Source organism: Amphiura filiformis, chromosome 13 (assembly GCF_039555335.1).
Source record: "Amphiura filiformis chromosome 13, Afil_fr2py, whole genome shotgun sequence".
In the NCBI taxonomy this organism is placed as follows: domain Eukaryota; kingdom Metazoa; phylum Echinodermata; class Ophiuroidea; order Amphilepidida; family Amphiuridae; genus Amphiura; species Amphiura filiformis.
In genome coordinates, this window is record NC_092640.1 from 42,403,553 (window position 1) to 42,430,932 (window position 27,380).

The 27,380-nt window shown below is 35.2% G+C and overlaps 1 protein-coding gene across 1 annotated transcript; it reads right to left on the reverse strand.

The window, feature by feature from the left end:
• Positions 1–1,930: 1,930 nt before the first annotated feature.
• LOC140168378 (uncharacterized) lies at positions 1,931–25,443 on the reverse strand. Its single transcript, XM_072191753.1, has 6 exons — positions 25,375–25,443; positions 6,142–7,374; positions 5,772–5,846; positions 5,455–5,514; positions 4,863–4,938; positions 1,931–4,687 (listed from the first exon to the last, which is right to left on the reverse strand). The coding sequence occupies exons 1-6, from the start codon at positions 25,436–25,438 to the stop codon at positions 4,267–4,269; spliced, it is 1,929 nt and encodes a 642-aa protein (XP_072047854.1). The 5' UTR covers positions 25,439–25,443; the 3' UTR covers positions 1,931–4,266.
• Positions 25,444–27,380: the final 1,937 nt, after the last annotated feature.

The following is a 27,380-nucleotide window of genomic DNA, read 5'->3' on the forward strand; positions in this document are numbered from 1 at the left end:
GTGTATTATATATTTTTCATTTGGTAGATTGTCTTGTGTGAAGAAGTTTATGAATATTTTATACAATTCTAGCGCAAGAAGTAAAATATTTACTTTCCCTGCGCCATGTGAAAGAAAGAAAGAAGAAGCGCGTAACAATAATATATGTGGTGAAATTTGTGATATGATTTAAATTTGAATGATGATATTAATCACTGTAATAATCTCTCAAAATATTTGAGATAAGCACGTGACTTTTTGAATTAACTTTTTAGTATTTAAGATACATATCCTTAGAAGAGGCATGTCTTTATTTGTTTTGGAGCAAAATAATACTGTTATCCAATATTTTCCTCGATTTATTTTGATTTTTTTTTAATGTCATGTTACTTTTGTTATGTAAAATGATTGATTATTTTATATACGCTACTTAATTATGTATACCTGAAAGTCTCGTAAAATCTCGTTGGTAATTGTTTTAGTAATTTAAGGGAAAATCGAAATATGGCGAGACCAACCTTTCCTAATGATAACAAAAAATTGGAAGGGAAGATACTTCAAATATTCAAGAGTTGATGAAAGGTAGTTTATGTAAGGCGATAGAAAAGCCCGCCAATGTCTTAGGTCTTAAAATAATTTGACCATTGAGTTACATCTGCGGTGCTTCAAAATAAAACATTCCGATTATGCATATACAACTTATTCTAAAATCAATTAAATTTAAGTGTAAATTTAAGTGTAAAAAAGCCCACCAATGTCTTAAGTCTCTACTTCTAAGAAATAATTTGAGCCATGCATTTGCGGTGCTTCAAAATAAAACATTCTGATTATGCATAGCAAAAGCATTGTACACCTAAGTCTAAAATCAATTAAATTTAAGTGTAATTATGATACGTATGTAAATACGATGGACTTAAGCATTTTCCTCACAGCACGTGTGCGGAGTGATTTCTGACCAAAAGCACATGCGCAGATAATGATCATAAACCGCATGCGCAAAAGAGTAGTATTTCTGCAGGTGGTGTATGACGTGCAGTCCCTAAATTCAGTAAATTTTCATCGTCAACCGTGTAATTGAATGGGATTATTTTGAAATTTTAAAACGCTTGAAATATCACAAACAAATAGGCCTATGTTGATAAATAATATAAATACAAGCTAAAACCGTTGGGGTTCGATAATGAACCCCACAAACTAACCGAGTATATGGAAAATGCCATACGGCCGGGCGGTTTCACGAGTTGCCGGCGCGATCATGTCATCCGCCGCCTGTATTTCTGTACAATAACACATGCGCAAAGTTTGCACTAAATTGGTTCTGATATGTAATGACAAAATATTGTACTACCTTCACTAACAGTACGCTGCGATGAAGTAAATGACAGAAAATATATTACAAAAAACAGTAAAACTACAAAAAAAGTATGGTGTTGATGAAAGTTTTCAGCTTAAGATAATGAATAAACAAAACGAGCGATTTTCCCTTAAAATACACCATCAAAGTGAGCAGTGCTTACTTGGGATAATGTAATATAATGTGGCATTATAATATTATACTTATACGATTGTATTAAGGTGAAAATAAAGATACAAAATAAATTGCTGTTAAATTGCCTCATTACTTTTTGTCGTGTTCTAGTGGAAGACATCACATAATTCACATAATTACAAAGCATCACATCATTATATCACATTACAAGACATTATATGTGACGTGTCATGTCAAAAGGAGACACTTTTGGGCAGGATCGTAAATGGAGAAATAGCCAAAAATCTGCACGGGGTGATTTTTTCACAATTTGGTTTTGTTGCGAATTTGTGATGTTATTAATATTTAAAATATTATCTGATAGTTTCAGACCGGAATATAACTGGCATCTTGTATTTTTTTAGACATTTTTCAAGGTAATTCCTACTCTCAACATTGGCAATAATATTTTTAAAGGTTGATATCTCAATTTCCCAATATCTCAATTTTATAATATCATAACTTATGAACTCAATATCTTTTCTTATGAATGTCCGATTTCATTGGAGAAAACGGCGTTGTGGAGCAAAATATCTCTATATTTAAGATATGTAAAACCTCAAAATTGATAACCTGCCCAAAAGTGTCTCCTTTTGACATGACATGTCACATCTAATCATACATATTTCTACCAGATATTCTAAGTAACATAATTATTATCGATTTTACGTCATTAAACATTCATTAGAACTTGAATTAGGAAAAGAATGGGAATATTCTCATCTTCTCTGAGATTAAATAACGTAGATATGTTACATCAATTATTTTACGTCGAATACTCGGAGTCTGTAGCGGCCTTAACATAATTCAATTGTATTCTTTTGATTCGAAAGAATTCCAATTTCATTATTGTCATTACATAACAGCATGCTTCCTCCATAATAAGTAAATTTGTGTTAAATGCCAACTACATAATGGGCAAAATGAAAATGAAACAAAATCGAAACAAACATCACATGAGATGACACGTTTCCTTGTTTTCTCACTCTCTTCCTTGTTGTTCTTGACACAGACATAAAACGAAATGGAAAACTGAAACAAAAATAACATGATTTTACAAGCTTTCTATAGAAGTGGACTGATTTGTCTTCATGTGTTAACCTTAGAACTACCCCCCTAAGATTTTGTATCCGTCATAAAATACACCGCACGCGTATACGCCCAAACGACCTCATAGATCCATCCTTTGCGCTTATTTTAGAAATAAAATATTTACCCGGGGGTAGGACCAGCCATCAAAGATGACCATAGAGGAGGGGTTGGTGAGGCCCCAATGATATTCAATTCTCTCTTGTGAAATTATTCATTTTTTACTTGTTGGTTAGGTCAAAATAGTCATTTCCATTTATAATTAGGAGAAAATTCGGTGAATATCGATTTTTTTAAAAGTATTTTTAGCCGAAAATCTATTTTGCCTATACTTTTGTACATAGCCAAAATTTCCCAAATTTGCAAGGGCGCCCTCACATTATGACGTCATAGCGACATTAGGTGGGGAATGGTTGTACTTATTTTGGTATCACTTGATAGCAGAGGCCAATAGCTATACATTAGTACCAAATATAACGCTATCTGACGTTTATAATTGAAAAATTAGGGGGGGGGGTTGCAACAACCCCACACCCCTTCGTAGTCCGTGTTACAAAATATGGCTCAGTAGTCCTAGGGTTAAGTAAATATATGAATGCAATTAAAAGAGTTTCAAAGAGCAATCAGTGGGTGAATTTAGAGATAGTTGAACCCGGGACCTCCGCTGGAGTGTCGGGTGGAAGTGTTTGCATTGACCGTCTATGCATAAAGGACATATTACTTCCCTTACTGTTTTTGACAATGTGGTCATTATATGTCTGAGTAAACTGTTAATCGTTTTTTTTTTTTAAATTAATCACGGTGTTCCAAATTCCCTGGGTGGTATTTATTGGTGAATATCATATTTACCGCCATGGTATATACCGCCCAGCACTGACAAAAATCGTGATGATTATGTCTTCACAAAATACTAGTATATTCTCAAAATTCGAACAAATTTTACAGAGTTAAGTATAGTAATGAGTTTGAAAACAAAGAAATCAGCAGTTACGCTCGTATATTATAATCATGATTCGGAAGTTGAACATGGGATTAGGTCCATTAATGACAATGGGAACTTTTAAGTTCCTGGTTTTAGTTTTTGTTTTGGTTATGAAAATGGTCTTGAACGGGACATGAATTTTGCCACTTGGATAATGTTGTATGGAAGTCAAGCTTTATTCCGTAGTGAAAAGCATTTTCCACGAAAACGCACTCCACAACCCTCTTTGTTACGAACCGAAACTTGAAAAAAAAAGTGTTTCCGTTTTTACTTTCAATTGTCTGACCACTTTTTTTACAACGATGCTAATTTCCCCCCGCAAAACTTAATTAATCCATCCTTACTAAGGGCCAGGGCATGGGCATATGCAATCCCCTAGACGAGAAATCTCTCAAAACTACTCTGTGCACCTTCTTTTGGGGCGGTTACGCACCTAAATGCACATTGATTCAGTGCTGAAATAGGGGGAAATTGCAAATTCGCGCGCGCTTCACGCAAAACTCATCTTGGCAAACTTAGTAAAGTGATTGTCATTTCAGGGAGATTGGAAATTTGGGATTAACGCTCTCCAGTAGAATTACTTAAAACTTAAAAGAATCTATAGCGTACTCATTAAATGACAAAGGAAGACAAAGGTGGATTTTCTAAAAAAAACCTGTTGACCAAACTCGTTTTGATCTTTAATGCTTCATTCGCTGCTATAAATAGAGTTATCCATCCACCCCTCCTGTGCATTCTCTTCAGCACGTGTCTTATCCCATGATACATAAACCGTGTTATCCATCCATCCTTCCTCCTCTTCATGATCCTCTCCTTCTGCCACTGATTCAGATGGGCGTTGGACTCGACTTGTCTCAGCATACGCATACCCGTCATTACTATCATCGTTTCGCGTTATTGGATGCATTGGATGTTGACCATCGGCATAGGCGTACGCATATTCCTGTGACCCGTTGTTAATTTCTTGGTAATTGTCGTAAGCATTTTCAGCTGCATCCTGAGGCTGGTATACATTATTTTCGTGGAGGTTGCTGTTGTCAATTCTTCCATTAGCACCCGTGACCGCTGATTCATCTCTAGTAGAGTTTGAACTTCGTTTGCGTTTGGTCCTGAGGAAAAATGAAATTCATAATATTATTTGTACCGCCACTTTATTACTGAATAGACTATACATAATAAGTGGTTACATTCGGTCAGACAGACACACACACACCCACAGGTATACAGACAGACCGGCAGACAGACAGGCATAGATGGAAGAGATGAGGAATACAATTGATGTACCTTACGACATGTAATATCAAGATAATGATGCATATCAACACCACACCACCAGCGACACCCGCACCGACGACGATAGCTGCAAAATAAAATAATTTAAATTTCCTTGCTATTTATATTTAAATAATATACGCTACATACTTATACGACATTTTGTAAAATAGCATCCACGGCCACCTACAACCCATTTTATTATAATATTTTGTGACCTTACTGATATTTATACCATGGAAAATCTTTGTTGCCTTGTTTCGCTACTCGCGCTCGCCAAATTGCGCAAAGTACTTCACGTTTTAGATAGGGGCTGTTTATAGCAAAGTGTTATTCAGCATTATGCAAAAATCATAATGTAAGTAATAACCGGCCAGGTCATTATATATGCCAAAGTATGGGGAATGCTCGCACTAGTGTTGTCATACTATTAGGTTTCATTTCAAACTGCACTCTGCATGTGCAGAGAATTAGAAAGACATATGTACTACCACATATTGTGGTCCCACAAATGTTTTGAATTTTGTGAAACGACATTCCTCTAATTTGACATCTCGAAGAGCGTCCAACATTATCACATCAATATGAAAGGATTTTTACATACCTGTATTAAATTCCGACTCCTCAGACTCATCACTGACATCTGCAAAATCCGTAGTTGGTCCTGTAAAGGACATAATACGAAGTATTTCGTGTAAAGTAAAAAATTATATCTCAACTAAGATAATAATGTTATTCACAGTACATTGATAATTGACGGTCATTATGATAAATGTCACGGGAGGATCATTAATAGCTAATAAATGACCGACTTATCCTCATGTAACGTCATAGGACCAGCAAAATAAAGCTCGCCATCCGACTCTAAAAGTACATCGAAACTTGTTTACAAACATTAATTTAGACTCTTGTTTAACTTACGACTAGAATCGGTCATTGCACTTGGGCTGGTCGAATACGAGGTTGTGGAAAATCCTGGTTCACTTGAATGGGGTCCTATATAATAACAGAATAGATCATATTTTTTATAATAGCTTTTTATATGCGTATATTTGGTTATAATGTACATTCCTCTTGAAAAAGAGAAATGAGTATCAAATAATGTTTACTCTTAGTGGTTCAAATCTATCTACGTTTTTATACTTTAAAGCTGTAGTTGGATGGGGAAAGTAAGAAATTTTAATTCCAAAAGTTCTTGTTAAATCAAGGAATTATTGCGTTTAACTAGCGAGTGTTGAATCCACATACATGTATGATAAACAAAATTAAGTAAGGATATGTAAATACACACTTGAAGAGACTAAAACATTCGCCGAATAAGCGTATGAAGAAAAGTAAGATAGGGCATAAACTGACACGGCAAATCTTGCCGAGGAATTGGTGTGTGATATGCTATGTTGTCCATCAGACAAACTGGTGCGTAAACAGCACATGGATTGATCATGACTCTTAAGTGTATCTTCACTTATTAACGGTAAGTCATCCAAGAATAGTCCATCAATGAAGACACATTCTATGACAACGTTGATGTAATATGTGTGTGAAATATCGTACTTAATCACGGGGAATGTTATATTACCATTGAAAGATGTGATCGGTGGAACGATAAGCATCGACGGACTACCACGTCCAGGGTCATTGGCATAGAACCCCTTCATATATTGTACCACCATGATTGGCTTATCTGATGTAAATGATACAATAGTGTCATTTATGACGTTTCCTTCATGGAAAGACTCAGCTGGAATATGGGCAATGTTGCCATTGGACATAAGCAATGTAGCTGAAATGTTTGTAGTATATACTCTGTAAACATAACCCGAATTTAAACTTAGAAATGGAGACAATGTGAATTTGTACCCCCAACTCTGTGTATGTGGTAGTTGCTCTATTAAGCCACCACTAGATAATATACGGTCATCAGGAACCCGGGTGTTTATACCAGATATCACAGCAACTGGCTTATCACTTTGCACGAGAGTTCCCGATAGATCATCATGATTATCATATCCTCCATCAAACCGGTAACTTTCATGTTTTTCTAACAAGATTTGGTACAATTGTCCTGCAGGTGTTTTGATGATTATTGACGTATTGGAGTAGAGTGACGATATACAGAGAAATGACGGAATTAAGTAACGCTTGTAGGAGGCGACATAATATTGTGTACCTAGTTGTGATGACGGAAACACAGCAAATCCATCACCATATCCTTTTTCGTTATCTATAGCATGTACTGATACCGTTGCTGATGATCTCACCACAAATGTCTTGTTTTGTTTTTGATCTCTTAGCCGAAGACGTAAGTCAGTACCGTTTATAGAATCTGGCAAGCGAATTTCCACTGGGTTGTCTTTACTCATGGTGTTGTTAACGGCAAATCCAACACCAGGTATGGTGAGACTAGTACAGATTGGTTTAGAAGAAGGCGTAGTAATCCAGATCGTAACCGGGTCCGTCAATCCTACGTGGGGAACCGAGAAGATGAATTCATTTTGTAATCGAATATTATCCTCTTCTGTCCCTGTAAAAACAGAACAGTTATAATTATCCACGTCATTATCAATGCTTTAATAACAACGGACAATAAAAAGGTACAATTAGATTTGATAAAATTAAATTGAATTATATTAGATATAATTATTAGCTTTTAAGTAAATATCGTGAATAATCGTTTTAAAAAAAATTCAGGTTCTACGGGGGTCATTCAACATTTTTGCATCAACCCGCATATATCTGCTTCTGCAAATATCAGCTCGCTCATATTTGCCATGATTACAACATGATTCTGTTTAAGGGAAATTGCTAAATTTTATATGGAGACGACACTTGGATTTTGAACACCAGATTATAACATCAAGCCGGGAAAGTAGTTTGAAAATAGCAAGTGAAAAAGAACCTGAGTGTCTTTATTGCTAACTTTCAGCTTGGAGACAAAAATTCTACAATGCTCTAAAAGGTTATCAGACCTTACAGTAAATTTTAGACAATACAATAAACAATAAACGGAATTTATATAGCGCCTTAGCATAAGTATGAACAAAGCGCTTTACAATGATCTTAAAAGTACAACTTACACTACATCTTAGGCTACAGTAAAATGTACAACTTAATTAAAAATAAAAAACTTAGTTTGGAAACAAATAGGTTTTCAGATTAGATTTAAAAGTGGCCAGACTATGTGAAGTACGAAGTTTTACAGGTAATTTTTTCCAGAGAGCTGGCACAGAATTGCAGAAGGCATCATTATGTTGTGTGAGTTCTTTTACATTCAAGCAGACTGCCATCAGCATGTGATCGTAGGAACATATCATCAGAAAATGTGTGAGATTTTAGGAGATTTTGTATGTACAGTGGTGTTGTTTCATGTCTACTTTTATAAGCGAATGCGAGTAGTTTGTAGGTAATACGCTCATTTACTGGAAGCCAGTGAAGCTCTTTCAGCAGAGGAGTGGTGTGTTCCATACGGTTTGCCTTGAAAACAAGTCTGGCAGCTCTGTTTTGTATCTTTTGTAGTTTTGTGTGTTTTTTACAGTTGTTCCATATAACTTTACAATAATCAATTCGAGAAATAACAAGACACCGATAAAATTATTTTAAAAGGTAAAATACATTGTATTGCTCTTAATCTGTGTCTGTTTGGGTAGGTGTTGATTCAGCATAACACAAGACTCACATAATATAGAGTTAATCTTGTAATAAGACGAATATACACACATTTTGATATATTTTTTAAAGATACGAAATAGAATATACCCCGTAATCAGACATGAATATAACTTTACAGTTCATTTTATTTTTATGGTGAAACTTCCGCATGTACAACGAGGAACCAACGTATGCTCGTTAATCTGTTCAAAACTACTCTCCTGTATCGAAGCGAGCTTACGTATTTAGCCAGTTTTTAAGATTTTGCACGTTCAAAATCGTTGAAAATGCGCATTTTTATGTTAAAGACAGTCAGGGATATAATAATGAATAATGAAAGTCGAATTATTATTATGATCCTTTTTGTTTGTAACAAATCATTATAATAAAGCTACAGCGATGTGTTAAATTAATATATCATTTTAGTTTATACGCGATGTTCATACGCAGAGATACACGCATTGAAATGCGGATGATACTTTCCTTATAAAAATGCCATTGCGATTGCACATTGTGGACACCAACGTCGTATAAAACGCACGGGCTACGTTGAAATATGTGATGCGATCAAGCAAAATCAGTCGGCACTCGGAAATATTGAATTTTCAGTTTCGAAAAGTATAGTAAAAAGCATTTACAAAGCTGCCTTTTGCAGAAAACCCCATTGAAATTGAACAACCAGTTCCAAAGATATGAGTAATTAAAGTGTTTCCAAAACAATACGAAACAAAAGAAAATATTTCCTTTATTTGGCTGTATCTCAAAATCAATATTTCCGAGTTCCGACTGATTTTGCTTGATCGCATCACATATGTTGATTTTATAGCATATCGAGGTTCATGTAACGCGCCTAATTTTCACAAAGAAAAAGCCTTAATTTGAAAGTAAAGTCATGTTTTTTTTTGTTTTTTTGTTTTTTTGTTTTTATTTATCAGATCAGGTATTAATCTTTGTTCCAGCCGCCTTGTTCTCCTTCGTGACGAATGAGCACAATCTAGCTTGGAACCTAGACTTGCAACATTTAACGCCGTTTTGAACGTCGTTTAAAACGCATGGTCCACGCATCACGTATGTAACATCACAATCTCTCTAATAGAGGTTATCCGTGTTCGATAGACGAATCCAACGAGCCAAGTCATGGTCAGGATTTGGTCGGCCATCTTTGGTTTCCCGCTCGCACCAACCTGGGGTTTTGAGCGCCCGATTGTGCAAATAAAAGCTGCATAACACCTGGAGAAGATGCAAAGACGAGGAGGGTTAATAGAATAATATATACAATAGAGGTAATCCTGTCGCATCTATTCATACATAGTCCTTTTGTTCATCAATTTGTACATCTATGAATATATGCGACGGGATTACCTGCGGAATTATCTCTATTGTATTATTCTATTAACCCTCCTCGACCTTCTCTAGGTGCAAGGCGGCTTTTATTTGCACAACTGTTGGAACTGTATTGTGTTGTAAACTTAAATCATTCTTTTGTCTACCTGTGTTTTCGCGGAAGGTGTAAAACGGGTGATGGAATGCAGTTTAAAATTTCCGCCAAGGCCGAATCATTTCACATTTGGGATGCATTGTAGCCGACGGGGACCCAACTAAAGGCTGCTAGTCAGTAACTGATATACCTTGTTTAGGGCTTTCAAAAGAAGTACTGCATGTGCAACCATGACTGTTTCAAAATAGCCCGCCAAAGTCATGAAGGTAACTTTGAGATCGTGCATTGAATTGTTTTAAGGGTAGACGAGGTATTGTTGGTCGAAGCAACCTAAAAATCGATTTTCTTTATGTAGATCAATATATTATTGAAAATTAACACCTTGATGTTTTGTAAAAGTTCATACTACAAATCGTATACTTTGCAAACTTGTTTAATTTATTGTTGTTAACTAGTAGTGTACGTTTTACAAAAGTGTTGTTGTTTCAACCCTCTTTACAACATAACTCAAGAACCGCAGCACCTAAAGTATATCTGTGATATTTTAATTCTTCTACACGCTCGCTATGAATTGAGCAATGCAGTTTTTGCCAAAGCTCACTACCATTCGTAAGATGCTGTGAACTACCAAATCACAACAGTTTAAAATAATTAATAACCTTAAATGAGGACTACTGCTGGAACCAGCACCTTTTGTTAGAAGTCACACATGAGTAAAGTGGATAACCTCTATACCTTAACTGTGACGTATCGATGAATGAGAGTCGTTATGCAAATAATGTGTTTGTATAAGCATCTCCTCTGGTACAAGGCGGCGTGTTACATGCTACAGGTCCGTATGGGGTATGAACGTTTGGACAGTATTTATTGTGGGACATTAGAGCACATCAAACATATCGAATTGCATTCTGAATACGAAGAATGTCCTTCTGATTTTTGAAATTCGCAATGTAATACACATTTTATGGCAAATGATTAAAAATTGATATTTTTGATATTTAACAGTACTCGAAGTAAACTTTATAAATCTGATGATTTATACTTAAAGTGTATGTAGGTGGGATGAAAAGCCGACGATTAATTGAAACTTTTGACCTTTCGTATTGAAGATATGGATTTTTTTCCCAAAACACAAAAAAAAATCCATATTTTCAATATGAAAGGTCAAAATGTTCAATTGATCGTCGGCTTTTCCTCCCAGCTACATACACTTTAAGAATATATCATTAGATTTATAAAATTTACTTCGAGGACTGTTATATATCAAAAATGTGAAAAATTATCAAATTTTAATAATATGTCATAAAATTTGTATTATATCGTGAATTTCATGCTCTCATGTTCCACAAAAAAATACTGTCGAAACGCTCAAAACGCTCATTCCAGATCCCTTAAATGTATACATAACTGTAAAATTTTGTTTAACCAAAGCTGGTGACCTGGAATGACCTGTCAATTTCATTTCCTTCTCGTTTGTTGGATTTTACCCTGCATTAAAGGATAACAATGATACTATTTGTATAAGTAAATGTTTGCACAAACAGGGACAACAAGGACTCGGAATTGTTTTTGAAAATGGTTTATATTTATTTTTGTTACGCGTGGTACGCTGAAGAGAGCTAGAATTGCCAAATTCCAAAATAAACATATCCATGTTTTTACTAAGAACATGCAAATTTTTATAATTTGCCATAAAATTTGTATTATATCGTGATTTTCAAAAAATGAAAATTATTTGATATCAGAAAGACATGCTTCGTATTCAGAGTGCAATTCGATACGTCTGAGGTGCTCTCATGTCCCATAAAAAATACTGTCGAAACGCCATAAACGCTCATTCCAGTTCCCTTAATAAAGACAAGTTCTTTTCCACGCCAACGTACATTGATGTTAAAAGTACAATCATCAAATCATGGACGTAGTAGACTACTCCCACTATTTCTTATTAAGACAAATGACATTTGGAAGGATATTCGTGTCTCTGATGAAGGACAAATATTGTACCGGATATGGTCATGTCTATGCGTCTGGTAAACTTGCGATTTAAAATGCGTTGTGGTTTGTGTTCTGCGTGTAACGTGCCGTGTCTAAAATGCGCGGTAAGCATATAGTGCCCAAACCTTAAACTCTCAAGCTTAAAGACACAAATTATCGTTCAATTTCGGGCTCTTGTCGAAAAAAAAAAACGAATAGAAGGTACACTATTCCCCCCTCCATGAGTGTCAAACCAAAATTAAAGACTTACATAATACATAGCGTTACGCACAGGCTAATTTTGAGTCGGTACTCTTTGTGTATAATCTCTTTGGTAAAATAATTTCCATGGTTTTACATTAATTCTTTTCAGCCTGCGACCAAACAGTTTCGACAATGGGCTATTCCAGAAATTAATGGCACCCCCTAAAGAAGACATGTGAATTTGTACCATAAATTTTTGGGAATTCCCAGAACAAAATTTTATCCCAAAAAATTGGGAATTCCCATTTTGATAAAAAAAAATGCTTAAAAATATTGGGAATTCCCAGTGACCCTAAAGAAGACATACAAATTTTTGTCAAAATTTTTGGGAATTCCCAAGCCTAAAAAAGGGGCACTTTTCTTGGGAATTCCCATGTCTTCTTTAGGGTTTCATCAATATGCTGCCCTTTTTGGGGGGAATTCCCACTGCCAGAAAAAAAAATGCTTTAAAAAATTGGGAATTCCTGGTGTCCCTAAAGAAGACAAGCAAATTTTAGCCAAAATTTTTGGGAATTCCCAAGCCTAAAAATTTAGACAAAAAATTTGTTCTGCCCTGAATATTTCCCAATTTCACTCTTTTTTTTTAATTGTTGAAGCCATTTTTGTGATTTTACTTATATTTTACCCATTTTGAAATATTTACTGTGTTTTCGCAATTTTTGGGACATTGTAAAAATATATCCTGGAATTCTACAAATGTTAGGATGTTTTCAGATTATTTCCTGTGATTTACAATTGTTTGCATTTTTTTTAAATATTTCCTGCGATTTTAATAACAACTTTTTTGGCATTTTTGTAAATTTATATTAACAATTGTATAATTATTTGGGAAGTTTTCAAATAGGCCTATTCCTTGGTGTTTTACCATTTTTATAAATATTTTATGCGATTTAACCATATCTTTGGGATTTAAAAAATTCTTACAATTGTTTTTTTTTTTGGGGGGGGGGGGCAGTTTTAATCATTTCCTGCACTGTAGGCCCTAACTCTATATCGCCTACCCCATGGAAGAAACACAAAACAAAACAAAATGTGTTAGGTCCTTTTTTCATCAACTTATTTTTTTCCCCAAAAATATAAATATTATTATGTATTATGTTAGTTGTTTAAAGTTCTGGAAACTTCATCTCTTTATTGTGTGGTATTGAAATATCAAGTATGACTTTGTGTCCATTGCCCAACATTTAAAAAGACTTCAAGGGGCAAGGAAATTATATTTGTCTGCATTGTGGAACTTTTTGTTTCAAAAACAGACTTTTGCAAAAATATAAATGCTACATAAATTTAAGACAGTATAAACATGATAAACACAGATATCACAGAACACAAACCCTTGTGTTTGTAGCAACTACCAATATTACATAATTATGACCTTGACCCTTGCTAAGACTCAATGCATAGTCTGCATTGGTCTGTGCAGTATGTATGTTCCAATATCTGTGGGTCTTATCATATGCCTGCAGCATTCAGAGCATGAGCAGCATTACCATGATTACTATAGTTTCAAAGTTTGATTCAGTGCAGATGCTATTTACATGTTTGAATTTTTATAATGGTTTACTGGTTTTATGCGATGCTGTACCGTACATTTCTCTTTTATGTGAATTTATATCTAGTCTGCTATATTAAAGCATGGGAATAGTAGATCTACTACTATTTCCATGATTAAAGTTAACTTTGTTCAAGTCATTATAAAACTTGTAGCTTAAGTTGTCAACCAATTTAACTGCATTTTTAAGTAGTTGGTTTGGCTATGTGAAATGTCAAGCATGTCGGAGAACACTTGATGGACAATTTGAAGATCCCGGCTGAATAATTATTATAAAAAATACTTTTGAATTGAGTTCTACCTCAGCAAAAGCCTCAAATTCAAATGTAAAACAATTGTTGAAATATATGAAAAAAATGAACACTTAAAATTCCACACCATATCATGGTGAAATAATTTGCAGGTTTTTTCTCAAAATGACATGTACGATGTTAAAGAAACAAAATTAAATGTTATCATTTATTTCCAGTCAAGAAAATTAGATATAGGCTGTGGAATTGTGCAATTTCTCTAGTAGGTATAATAAAAAATATCACTTTTTTTTCTGTCGGACACGTTAAATTTAATGATGTTGGACGGAATTATATTAAACAATGCCCTGAAAAAATTACCATACTAGTGGTTATTAATTGTTCCACCTTTTAATGATATCAGAAAGTTTAGTGTAAAAACACATTAGGCCTACATGTTCATAAAATGGTAACTAAAATGACCAAATAAGTCTTACTAGGGCCCGGCCTATATGTTGGGACTTTGGGGGGGCACATGTCATTGTCCCATTGAGCGATATTATTAAGGTGTTTAAAAATATTTTACATTATTTCATGCGATTTTACATTTCATGTGATTTTATATATTTTTCAGTGACTCAGAAATTTTGGCTAATTTTTACAATAATTTACAAACATTTTTGCTGTTATTTCACATTTATAATTTCCTGCGATTACATATCTTTCCTTGTGATTATATATTTTTTTTTTAATTTTAAATTTTTTCTTGTGATATTTTTGGTCAATATGCATTTTTTCCCCAAAAGACCTAAATTTTCAGGTGCTTTTGGAAAACAAATATTATTTTAATACGAAAGGACAAAATTTTCAAATGATGGACGGCTTTTTATCCCAGCTACATACACTTAACATATCATTAAATTAATACTTCCAGGACTGTTAAATTTCAAAAATATTTTATGTGATTTTGAGTGATTTCACTTAATTTTATCATTTGTACGAGTTTTTACCAATACTTTACAAAAACATTTTTGTTAAAATGTGTCAATATTTTAAAATTGTTTGTCATTTTAATGCGATTTTCCATTTTCACTCATGTGACATGTCAAATTTGTATTTGTTTACAGCCTATATGGGTATAATCAGAAATAATGGCACCAAAGTGTGACAAAGGGGTCAAAATTACAAACAGTGTTCAGAGATGTAATTGTTGTCTTATTTAAGCAAAACATATCTAATTCAAGAAAAAATTTAAAAATTACTTCAGTAATGTTGCTAAATATATTTTTTCAACTGGTTTATTGGCAAAAGTAGTCCAAAATCTTCAGAAACATAACACAAAAGATCCATGTCATTCCTTGTTATATTTTGACAAAATTTGCAAATATGTTTTATTTAATTACTTACACACTAAACTAAAATTGTCATGTAGAATTTTTCACATGGAAACAAAGTGTTGGAAAAAAAAAAATTTCATTAAAACACCTAAAAATTTGTGGAAATCAGGAACAAAAGTTTTTATTTGTCAAAAGAAACATCTTAAATTATTTTCTGTTTAAGTTTGTATAATGCAATATGATGTGCAAAAACTGTGTTGAAGTTTTAGCATCACATTGTTCTTCAAATTGATGTGAGGATCCATCAAAGTAGTGCTAATGTGTAACACTCCTGACACTGTATAGTATCTGTATGGCCTGAAATATTTTATAAACAACATTTTCTAAAAGTCTTTGTAATTGTTTGTTGACAACACATCTATGGCCCTCTCAAAAAAGGCACAGAATTTAGGTGATTTACATTCAATTATATTTTTTAAACCCAGCTTGCATGTTTTTGTAACACTCCTGACACTTTGCTACAGTAACTGTATAGCCTCAAATATATTAATTTGCAAATCACATTTTCTAAAGTAGTTTTTGTAATTTTTTGGTGACACTATCTATGGCTATCTCAAAAAGGGGCAAAAAATTGAATTACATTAGTTCAATTTTATTGTTGAGCCTATATTATTTACAATTGATTGTCAGGAGTGTAACATTTTGGTTGAGCTATGAAAACCATGTTTTTATGTACATATTTCTTGAATATGAAGGTTTTTACATCATGATTGCAGCAGTTTGGCTTCAGGAATATATTTTCAGGGCTAAAAGAATACCAACAGACTGATAATTTCGTCAGAAATTTGAATTATTGCCAATTAATTAATTCTGTGTAACACTCCTGATATTGACTATTTAGATAGCTGTAGCAAACATGTTCAAGCAATGGCAACTATTTTTCTTGCTTTTGAGTTCCTATCGCAATGCACTAATAAAATATGAATATTGCCACCTTGGTGTATGAAAAAAATCAAGTTGAATTCTGATGTAACACTCCTGACGAGACAGGATTTCTCATTTCAACCCGCTCTAAAAAAACAACTTTGATATCATGCAAGTTTAATTTTTTCCAAGTTTGGCCCAAATGTTGTTTTTACTCAAAACAGACTGAAATGGATTATTACTGTCATCATTACCTTACAATCCTACACAATCTGGCGACAAGTGATTTTTGGAACATATTTTATTTTTCGCACCATGTAGTCTTCACATGTTCATAAGCAGACTATTAAGGGAAGGGGTATGAACGTTTAGGATACGTCTGAGGTGCTCTCATGTCCCAAAAAATACTGTCGAAACGCCATAAACGCTCATTCTAGATCCCTTAATCGACTAATACGAAATAATTTGGTACTTAATAATAGCAGATACTTCACAAAATGCCATGAAAACCAATGCAAAACTTTAAAATACAAGTACCTATTTTCTTGTCACGCTAACATGTAACACTGCTGACCATATGGGGAAAAAATTGGGCATATTATTTTTTACATGACAGCTATATGACACTACAAATTGCTGTGGTTAAAGGGCCAATCATAACACACTTTTTGAAAGATGAATTTCTTTGCTGATCTTTTTCATTTGCATAGCAGACATCAAAAACCAAACGGTGCCATTATTTTCTACTTTACCCATATGTAATACACATAAATCATGCATAACTCACAAACGAAAAATTGGAATCAACTAAAATTTGGGGAATACGGGCTTTTTGTGGATATCTACTGAAACATACCCAAAGTTATAAATAATGAAGAAGGAGGCGGCCTCGAGTTTGCTCGAGCCCCAATCACGTCAAAGTTATAAATAGCTGAAATGCAAATCTGCTGCACATCGCGGTACCACCTTTCGACTAGGGGTCTTCCGGTGAGAAGGTCCAAAAAGGGGTCATTCCATGAGACTGTGGAAAATCTTATCAAAAAGGGGGTGGACAAATTTGGGGTCAAAGTATTAAAATAGGTATAAAAAACGGGGTCATTCGGTGAGAAATTTTCAGAAATTTTGAAACAATGGAGTCTGTTGGTGACAGGCAAACAAAAACGGGGTCATTGGGTGAGAAGGAGTTCAGTTAAACAATACGGGGTCATTTGGGTGAGAGGGAGTTGAAAAATGGGGGTCAATGGGGTTTTTTTTTGGCATTACTCTGGGCCATAATTTAATTTGTTTCTTGAGGTGCATGTGGTGTTTCCAATTTTCTTAAAATCTAAAAAATTCTTTATTGCTTTTTGTTTGGCAAATTTTGTGCAAATTTGTCCATGCAGGGTTTACTTGAATGCACAAAACACGCGTATTTACGCGTTCAGGCACTTTGTGGACCCATTCAAATCCAAAGTCCCAAAGTCCAACGCGTACAGAATCTTGAAAACGTACGCATTCAAGTAATATTGCAAGATTTGAAAAAGAGAAACACCCGATATTGTGTATTTATTCTCGGCTTTTGGCATTTAGGACCTACTCCCAATGTGAAGGGCCCGTCACATTTTGTCACATGTTTTAGTAATTGTGAGTCTCAAGACTTTTTTAGGCCTAGTTTCAGTGGACCGGTGTAACATTTTAATTTTTGCCAATTGAGTTCGGGTCCTTATTTCAGTTTAAAGCAATGATTTAAATAGTGTAAAAACGATGCACCAAAAGGCTTCAATTGGCCTATCATTTTGAAAATTTTTCCATCTCAGGGGAAACATCCCCCTTAAACACCCCGCCTGTGTAGTGGATAAACAAGTGGCCATTTTCGCTTCTGCTTTCGACATTTGCAATTTAGGCCCAAAGTTTAACACAATTTATAGGCCAACAATAATCGGTAAAACGTTTTCGACTTTTTTAACTGCTCAAAATTATACACAGTAATAGTGACAAATGGTCCACCAAATTCCAAGTTCTGAGGAACATTCCCTGCGCAGTGGATAAACATATGGCCACTTTCACTTCTGCTTTTGACATTTGCCAAATTATGTTTAACACAATTTATAGGCCTAACATAATAGGGAAAACTTGCCATCCACGAAAGGTTTCATGGACTGCTCATTTCACAAATTTTCAGCTTTTTTAAACTAAAATTTTACACATGAATAGTGCCAAAATGGTCCACCAAACCACTTCAATTAGGTTTTCATCTTGCAAAAGTTTCTTACTTCTCAGGGGCATTTTTACATTTTATTATTTTCTTCTAAAATTGGACCCCCCCCCCCCCTTCTGACTGCTCTAGATCCGCCACTGCTCCAAAAACACACACATTGTTAAAAATGTCTTCAAAAATAATATTATAAAAATACCTCTTGGGTAATGTTTTGGACCCCTTCAGAGAAAAAAATCATAATTGAAAGGGCCAAAAAAATTTGAAAATTACCCTTCAGCAAAATGTTTAAAGAAAACCCTGCATACTACTACTATCAATAGTTGGGTAAATTTACCATAATTTTAAACAGAAATAATCAAAAAAATGTTGGTCTCCTACCCAAATCAAAATCAAGAACTTCCCACCCCTTTTGTAAATACTACCTCGGGCGACTACTAGTATTTTAATTTAATTTACTGATTTTTCTTTATTCTTGTGAAGTTTACAGAGTTTCCTTATAACAAGTCAAGTCTTGGGATATCTTTTATAGAACATATACATTATACAGGGTGTATCAAAATTAAGTACACAGTTTGAAAAATGCCGCTAGATTAAAAAGTATGAGGTCTTTGGTCAAAATTCTCTAGTTGATAACTTAACCAACATCATGTCATCCTACAGCTGAAAAATCACTGGCGTGTGACCATTAATAAGGATTTTGTGGCTACTTTTGTGAGCCGAGTACAAAAAGCAGTTGCGCGAAGTCGATTAGGTATAAATCCCGTTGCTTGTTATTGTTGTGGAGCCAAGAGAATCATGCAGGTGTACAGATCATTTGTCCTCATTGTTAGGGTTCCAATCCTGTGCATGTGTGAGTTACATAACATGTGACTTTGGGTAAATCTGGGCAACTATCTCCTTACATATTCTAGGTTTTACTTGACAAGGAGAATAGCAACATTAAAATGGATACTCCACAGTACACGCCAGAGCAAAGGGCCTTCCTTGTTGCAGTGTACCATCACACCCAGAGTCCAGCAGAAGTGCTTCGTAGATTCCGTCAGCAGTACCCAAATACACGCGCCCCCCTTCACGTGGTGCGTTTTACAAAAATGCTGCGAAGAATCAGATAACTGGAACGAGTCGTAATCTGAACAGAGAACATTGTTGTCGCCCCCGAGCTGGAAGATCTGCTGCTAATATCCTAGCAGTCCGTAACACTCTGCAGGTGGGCGAGCAGGAGGTCAAACTAGCTGCCGTCGAAATGGACTTGGAATACCATCTGCAACCCTTAACAGAATAACTCGTTTATGACTTGCGATTTCATCCCTATCAGACGACAAGGAGACGTGAACTTCAGCAAGCAGATCACCAACGTCGCACTGTGTTCTGTCAGTGCACTCTCAGAACATTGGTTAAAAATGTTAACCAACTTGGTTAAAATTTTAACCAACCATGTATTTACAGGTGAACAGCCCAACAGTTGGTTATATTGTTAACCAACCTGGGTTGGTTAACAATATAACCACAGGTTGGTTAAAAACATTGACCAACTACTGGTTAACATTACGGTAACCAACCAGTTGGGCAAAGCATGTTGGGCAAAATGGGCAAAATATAACCAATAGTTGGTTAAACACTATGAATGGGAAGTTCATTTCATTGTTCATATTTTAACCAATTGAGACATTTGAAGGTAGGAAATTATATTATAAACATTTTATCGGGTAGTTTATAACATGCTTAGTTTTAAGACGATGTTACCACCACAACCGGTACCGGTTGTGGTGGTAGTTGTCGTCGATAAAGCATCGTAAGTCTTGCTCACAGTCTCGGCCTCGCACACACTTAAACTAAGTGTTATACCCGATGAAATGATATACTTTATAATATAATTTCCTACCTTCAAATGTCTCCAACAGATCTTGAAGACCCCGATCCACAGCTTTGCAGCAAGCCACTATATCGGCCATCTTGTTTCCTGAAATGCATTTTTGCCCAACACAATGACCAATCACAGTTCGCAAATGAACACCATGTGACCATGGTTGGGCAAAACCATACTTTGCCCAACTTTATTGGCGGGAAAAGGATGTTTTTTACCAAGGTTGTGTAAATACCATATTGACAGGTTTGACCAACCATGTATTAAACTGTATTTTGCCCAACTTCAAGAATCTTAACCATTGTTGGGCATTTGTTAACCAACTGTTTTCTGCCCATTCAATTTTTATCCAATGTTCTGAGAGTGTGGCTTCTTGCCCGTCCCCTACGTTTCCTGGAAGATTTCATAATTGGCGATGAAGCAGAGTTTGCATTAAATGTTTTCACAAGTCCTCCTGCAGACCTTGATGAACTTCAGAGACGCATAATTGCACAAGTTGACATTCTCAGGCATAACAGACCTCTCATTAGACGTGGTGTGAACGCCATGTTGAGAAGAGCCGAAATCTGCATACAGAAGAATTGTGGGCATGTGGAAGACCAAGACTAAAACTGTCAATAACTGTAAACAGTAAAGAAAGTGGTGAGACTTTTTTTGTGATTTGTATGTTGTTTTGATTTTTATTGACTTCGCGCAACTGCTTTTTGTACTCGGCTCACAAAAGTAGCCACCAAATCCTTATTATTGGTCACACGCCAGTGATTTCTCAGTTATAGGAGGAGAAAATATTGATTAAGTTATCAACTAGAGAATTATGACCACAGACCTCACACTTTTTAATCTAGCGGCATTTTTCAAACTGTATACTTAATTTTGATACACCCTGTACATTATACATCTTTATTTGTCTGAGCTGAGTATTTGAATGCAAACACCGCTAGGTCATGCTCCCCGCCCACAATATTTTTTTCCGTAGTTAACAGTTGCATCGCATACCGTACATAATGTACATTTAGTATTATGAGGCTAGATTCCACATTAAATGCCATTATTATTTCCTCTTAACAAAAAGAAACAAAATCAGTGCCGCCGACAAGGGGGTTAATGGGGTGTGTTACCCCCGGATCAATGGTCCTAGGGGGCCCGTAAAAATAAAGAAAACATACATTAATGAGCCCATAAAAGCAAAGAAAAGAGACCTCAGGGGCCTTAAAAAGGGGCCCGGGCGTTCATTTTACCCCGGGTCCATAACGGCTCACGGCGGCACTGAACGAAATATATAAAATTCTACCAAGGAATGACCGGGGTTCAGAATCAACAACCTATGGATATACCATAGCTATGCCACTATGCTGTGAGTCATTCTGCCAGAAAGGTGTCTGTTTATCATACTTATTGATTACGGAATAAAGCGTATACACAGCGATATATGTGATGCGATCAAGCAAAATCAGTCGGAACTCGGAAATATTAAATTTTCAGTTTCCTATTGGATAGTAAAAAGCATTTACCAACCTGGATTTTGCAGAAATCCCCATTGAAATTGAACAACCAGTTCCAAAGATATAAGCAATTTAAGAGTTTCCCAAACAAGAGGAAACAAAAGGAAAAACTTTCTTTGTTTGGCTATATCTCAAAATCAATATTTCCGAGTTCCGACTGATTTGGCTTGATCGCATCACATATTACTAGTTTTTGAGAAAATTGTGTGGATGAGGCTGTGGATCACAAATTACCCCTTTAATTTCACCTATTTTAATAGATGTACTGGAGGAATAGCTATTAAAATAGCTATTCCTCCAGTACATCTATTTAACTTTTGACTCCTAATAAAATCACAAACATCGGCAGCTTTTAATCATGTTAATAGATTGGGCATTCCATGTTCGATGGCCAAATATGACCAATTCCAGAACCCACAGCAGTGTCAAGTAAACAGTACAATGGAACAAGTGAAGAAAATCACTGTGTGTGCACAGAAGCAGACAAACAAATCAGAATTGACCAATTCTGTGAATGTTGCTATCTTCAGTAGATAGCAGATGCCTGTCCCAACGCTAGCGCTGCATGGGGTTGCTAAAGCTTAAGTTTTCGCTTTCCACAAAATGTCAACAGTACCCCACAGATGATGGAAAATTAGTTTTTCAAGTTTCCAAGATTTGTCTTGGCACTTCAGAGCCATACCACGCCTAAAATAGAGAAATATGGCAGATAACACAAGTTCTGTTGAAATGACAGCAGTGGGGTTTTTTTTTCAGTTCTTCAATTGAAGAAAAAAATGTACCTGCCTGCAAATTCTGAGATATTTTGTTCTCATCATATCATTAAATTAAAGGTCATATATATTGCTTGGACAACATCATATCATTGGCAATCTAATATTATGAAGACAATGAAAAATTAAAATTATTTGATATCAGAAAGACATTCTTTGTCTTGGCCTTTGCCTTGGTTGTGTTTGTGTGTGTGTGGGGTGGGGGGGGTGTACGAAGAACGCATTTGGCTTGATGAATAGGAGCTATTGATATGGTTTGGGCTTATCGTTAGATTACCCCCCAAATAGTACATCAACTCCCATTCCACGCCTATACCAGAATGACTTCAATGTCTTGAGACAATTAGGACAACCACCAACAAGACAGAAAGACCACATGTTGCACTATTCAGGAATGTCTATATAGGTGGCCAAAAGTCCAGTCATTAAGCACGCTGGAAATGGACAAGAATGACTGGAAAGAGAGTGAGGGGACCCAGGTTCAGGATCAGGCAAGAGAAAGTATAAGAGATGCGCATGCTCCCTCCTAATATTATTTAATTGCCTTGCTTCAAAACAAGAAAGTAGCAACTGCTTAAATTTGTCTGTGATCATGGTGGACATTGGTGGCAGGCCTCTAAATGATACCAATTAGGTTGCTCTTCCGCGACTATCAAACTTATTCATTGTATGGCAGGAGAGGCAAGAGTGGGGGGGGGGGGAGCTTCAAACTCCAACATCAATTCTGTAGGGTTATTTTTACTCCATTTCTAGGGGTAAGTTTTACTAAAAATAAACCCAGCAAAATGTTTTGAAATTATAGTCCCACGTTGTCTAAAGATTCTTTGAAAGTACCCTGTTTGTGGACTATTTTACCCCTACTTGAAAATTGACACTCCCTCATCAGGATTAGGATTATGGTTTAATTAGGGTTAGGCATCAGTGTTAGGGTTAGGATTTTGTTTAGGGTTAGGGCCATTGTTAGGGTTAGTATTTGGGCGATATTATTAAAGGACAGTCACTACTCAGAAGGTATGCATTGGTACTGAGATACTGGCTATTAAAACACTTACTGACTATAGCTATTAAAACCTTATTCTCAGCTACATAATGAGGTTTAATTGGGAGATTTCACCAGCAATTTAATATAACTAGAGATATTAGGCTGTTTTGTGGATTAGGCCTACATAGACAAGAAAGATTTGCTGCATTATAGGCCTATACTGCCCCATACTAGTATGACATAATTTTACATAGGCTATAAACCGTGTCTACATCAGCAATTTTGATGTCAATGTGGATATTTGTCCAGTTGGACATGTGCTCACACAATGATAAATTTGGTTGGAATTCCAAAATCTTACATACCATGAAGATGGTTTGATTAGAAAATGGCTCCTAGTTTTGATTGAGCAAGTCATAAAAAAATATTAAAATTCCGTATGATTTTTGAACACACCGTATCCACAGATCCTGATTTCCAGGATCTGTGCTGTATCTCAGCAAGGCAACATTACTCATTATTACAAGTTTGAATTTTTAAAGACTACATGTACAATGTTCTTAGCACATTGGTTTTAATACAAGAAGTTTTGATGGTGGTAAATAAGAGAAGAACAAAATTGTGTACTTTTTGAACCAAATCTTAACTTTTCCACCCTATATGACATTTGCAAGAATAGTTTTCTTGGGAATTCCCACTCCTGAAAAAAGGTCTTTTTATTGGGAATTCTAGAGAATCCACTTTACGGAATGTCCACTCCTAAAAAGAAACAAGTGGTCTTTTTCTTCGGAATTGTTGTGTCTTCTCTAGGGTTTTAAGAATTTTAAGAATAATGACCCGGGAGGGGGGGATTCCTCTCCTAATAAAAAGGGCTCTTTTTTTAATTTTTCTTAGGAATTCCCATGTCTTATTAAGCTTTTGAGAATAATGACCCTTTTGGAGGGAATCCCCACTCCTAAAAAAAGGGGACTTTTTCTTGGGAATTCCCATGTCTTCTTTAGGGTTTTAAGACATATAAAACAATGACCGGTATGTAGAATTTTCACTTCTAAAATGGGTCTTTTCTTGGGAATTCCCATGTCTTCTTTAGGGTTCCCAGAGTAATGACAACCACTTTTGGAGTAAAATTTGCACTCCTAAAAAGGGGAAAAGGGGACTAAAGAAGACATGCACATTTTTACCATAAATGTTTGGGAATTCCCAGACCAAAATTTTATCCAAAAAAAATGGATAACATTTTGGTATGGGAATTCCCAGTGACCCTAAAGAAGACAGGCAAATTTTTGCCAAAATTTTTGGGAATTCCCAAGCCTAAAAAGACATCTTTTTCTTGGGAATTCCCATGTCTTCTTTAGGGTTGTGAGAATAATGGCCACTTTTTTTGGGAATTCCCAGAGCAAAAAATGGTGAAAATTTTTGGGAATCCCATGTCTTCTTTAGGGGGTGTGCCTTTAATTTCTGGAATAGCCCAATGTGGTAGATGAGAAGATATAAACCATGTGATTTATCTGGAAGCCAGCATCCTACCTTCCAATCCAATTATTTTCTTTCAATGTAGAAAATTAACATCCCGATAAGCAAACCAAACATTACAAACAGCCACTTTGATTCCTGTTAAAATAAACATGCTTTCAAATCAATAATTCCAAATGCATCATGAGAAAATGTCCCAAATGTGTCACAATGAAAAATTGTATATGCCTTTTATTTGTAGTTTTTATTCAAGTTAATATCATATCATGAAATGTGTCTGTTTAGCACTTTGATTAATGTGGACAGAAATTAGAGTCCTTAATTAAATATCTGTTCTCTAACAACATTACACTAAGCAATATTACTTACAGCAAAGAACGCAACCAAATAGGAACACATAGAGAACACCCTGAATCAACGTCATTGCTCTCATCAAAAGTATACGACGTATTTAATATATTGCTTCATATATTTTCACTGACATGCAACATATAAATGGAAACCAACACAAAATGTCAGCTTTCAACTCCATTTGTTTCGTAAGTAAACGAGAATAAGGTTCAAAAAGGAGTGATATGGATCATTGGTTCTGTTGTTGTGTCAGTTATGACCTGTTAAACAACTTAAAGGGAAACTAAATGAAATTTAATGTATGAAAGAATTAATATTTATATCACATATAAATCCAGTATGCACTTCTTAGGGGCTTAATGTACGATTTCCATGAAATTTAGATTTTGTTGTTCTAATTTACTCGAAATGCTGAAACAATATTATTAATAACGGCCATTTTGTGTGAATATGACAATTATGTCAAAATTGCTCTGTTGACCTGAAACATAACAAATTTGGCTGATTGCATTTCAGTTGGGACATGTGTAAACATATAAACAAAATACCAACAAATCAGGTTTGATTTTTTTACCAATTTCATAATATAAGATCCTACAATATAGCTTTAAAAATGTAGGTACTTTCATGTTTGACTCCATGACGGTTTTCTAGACCAACATTTGGCAGTTTAGTGACGCCAAACCAGTTGTGACAATGCACATTCTGAATAAAACTGAGTTAGCTAAGGGGAGACTCAAAGATGAAAATGTGACTTTCCAAAATGTTTAAAATCTATGGACTTCATAGTTGGTGGAATATTTTATATGCTGGAGGGTGGTTTAGTGTAGTGGTCTTCTCATTCGCTTCTCACCATTGTAGCCGAGGTTCAATTCGCCGCGGTGCCACATGTGAGTTTGGTTGTCCATGCTCGTCTTCGCAGATTTTTCTCCGGGTGCTCCGAATGAGGTCTTAAATTCGAGCTGAAAGATGCAGCTATTGGCTGCTGGTTCCAAATATGACATATCTGTTTTTGTTTAGGATATACAGGAGGTGAACATAACTGGTACCTTAATTTTTTGGCTTACTGTATTGCGCCCGAGGCAGGCTAGTAATCAATGATAAGTTTAGTGTGCATTTCGAATGAGTATACAATCCAAAAGAATAGACTGGTTTGTTCAAATGGATGTAGATCACCGAACAACACTAATATAATTTGGATATCATTTTTCAAATTCAAAAATGTTTTTTTGAAACCTTATAGTACCATGAACTTTTTTTATAGTAATGCCAATTTTGAATATTCATGAATGTAACTATGACATTGTTACCACTTTCATTAAAAATTGGCATGGATGCATTATATATTTATTGATAAATATTGATTGAGGCATATCTTATCCCTGCCATGCGTCTGTATTTAGCATTTAACTATTGCGCCCGAGTCATGTCAGTTATCAATTTAGTATACCATTATATTTCCTTAGTACACTATCGTGATGATTATGTCCGCACCAAATAGTCGTGAGATACGGCCGCGTGAAATTGCCACATTTACATAATATGTAGGAACAACTTTTCAGAGCCAACGCCCCTTTGAGCAAGTTTGTTATTACCTGGTTTATCATATTTTGAATGAGAAAATATGTATATATACAATTCCAAAAAATAACATAATAACTTTTTTCAAATGGACGTAGATCACCGAGCAACACTAATAGATTTGGATAGCATTGATCAAGTTGAGTAGTAATGGCAATTTTAAATACCCATGAAAATTCACAAACCTCGGTAAACGTTCACAAATTAAGCGAGATCTTGTTGAAATTTTATTTCTAGATAAATTAGACGAAAATAAAGAAAATTAATTTTTAAAGCATTTAGCTGATACTGAATATATTCGTTTCTATAATTGTAATACATTTCAATGTACTGCAATGGTTTACACTGTTCACTCTCGTCATGACTTCATTTCGTCTTGCATTGTATGATGGTTGGCCTTTAATTATATTTGCTATCTACGCATGACGAAATTAGTAGGATGA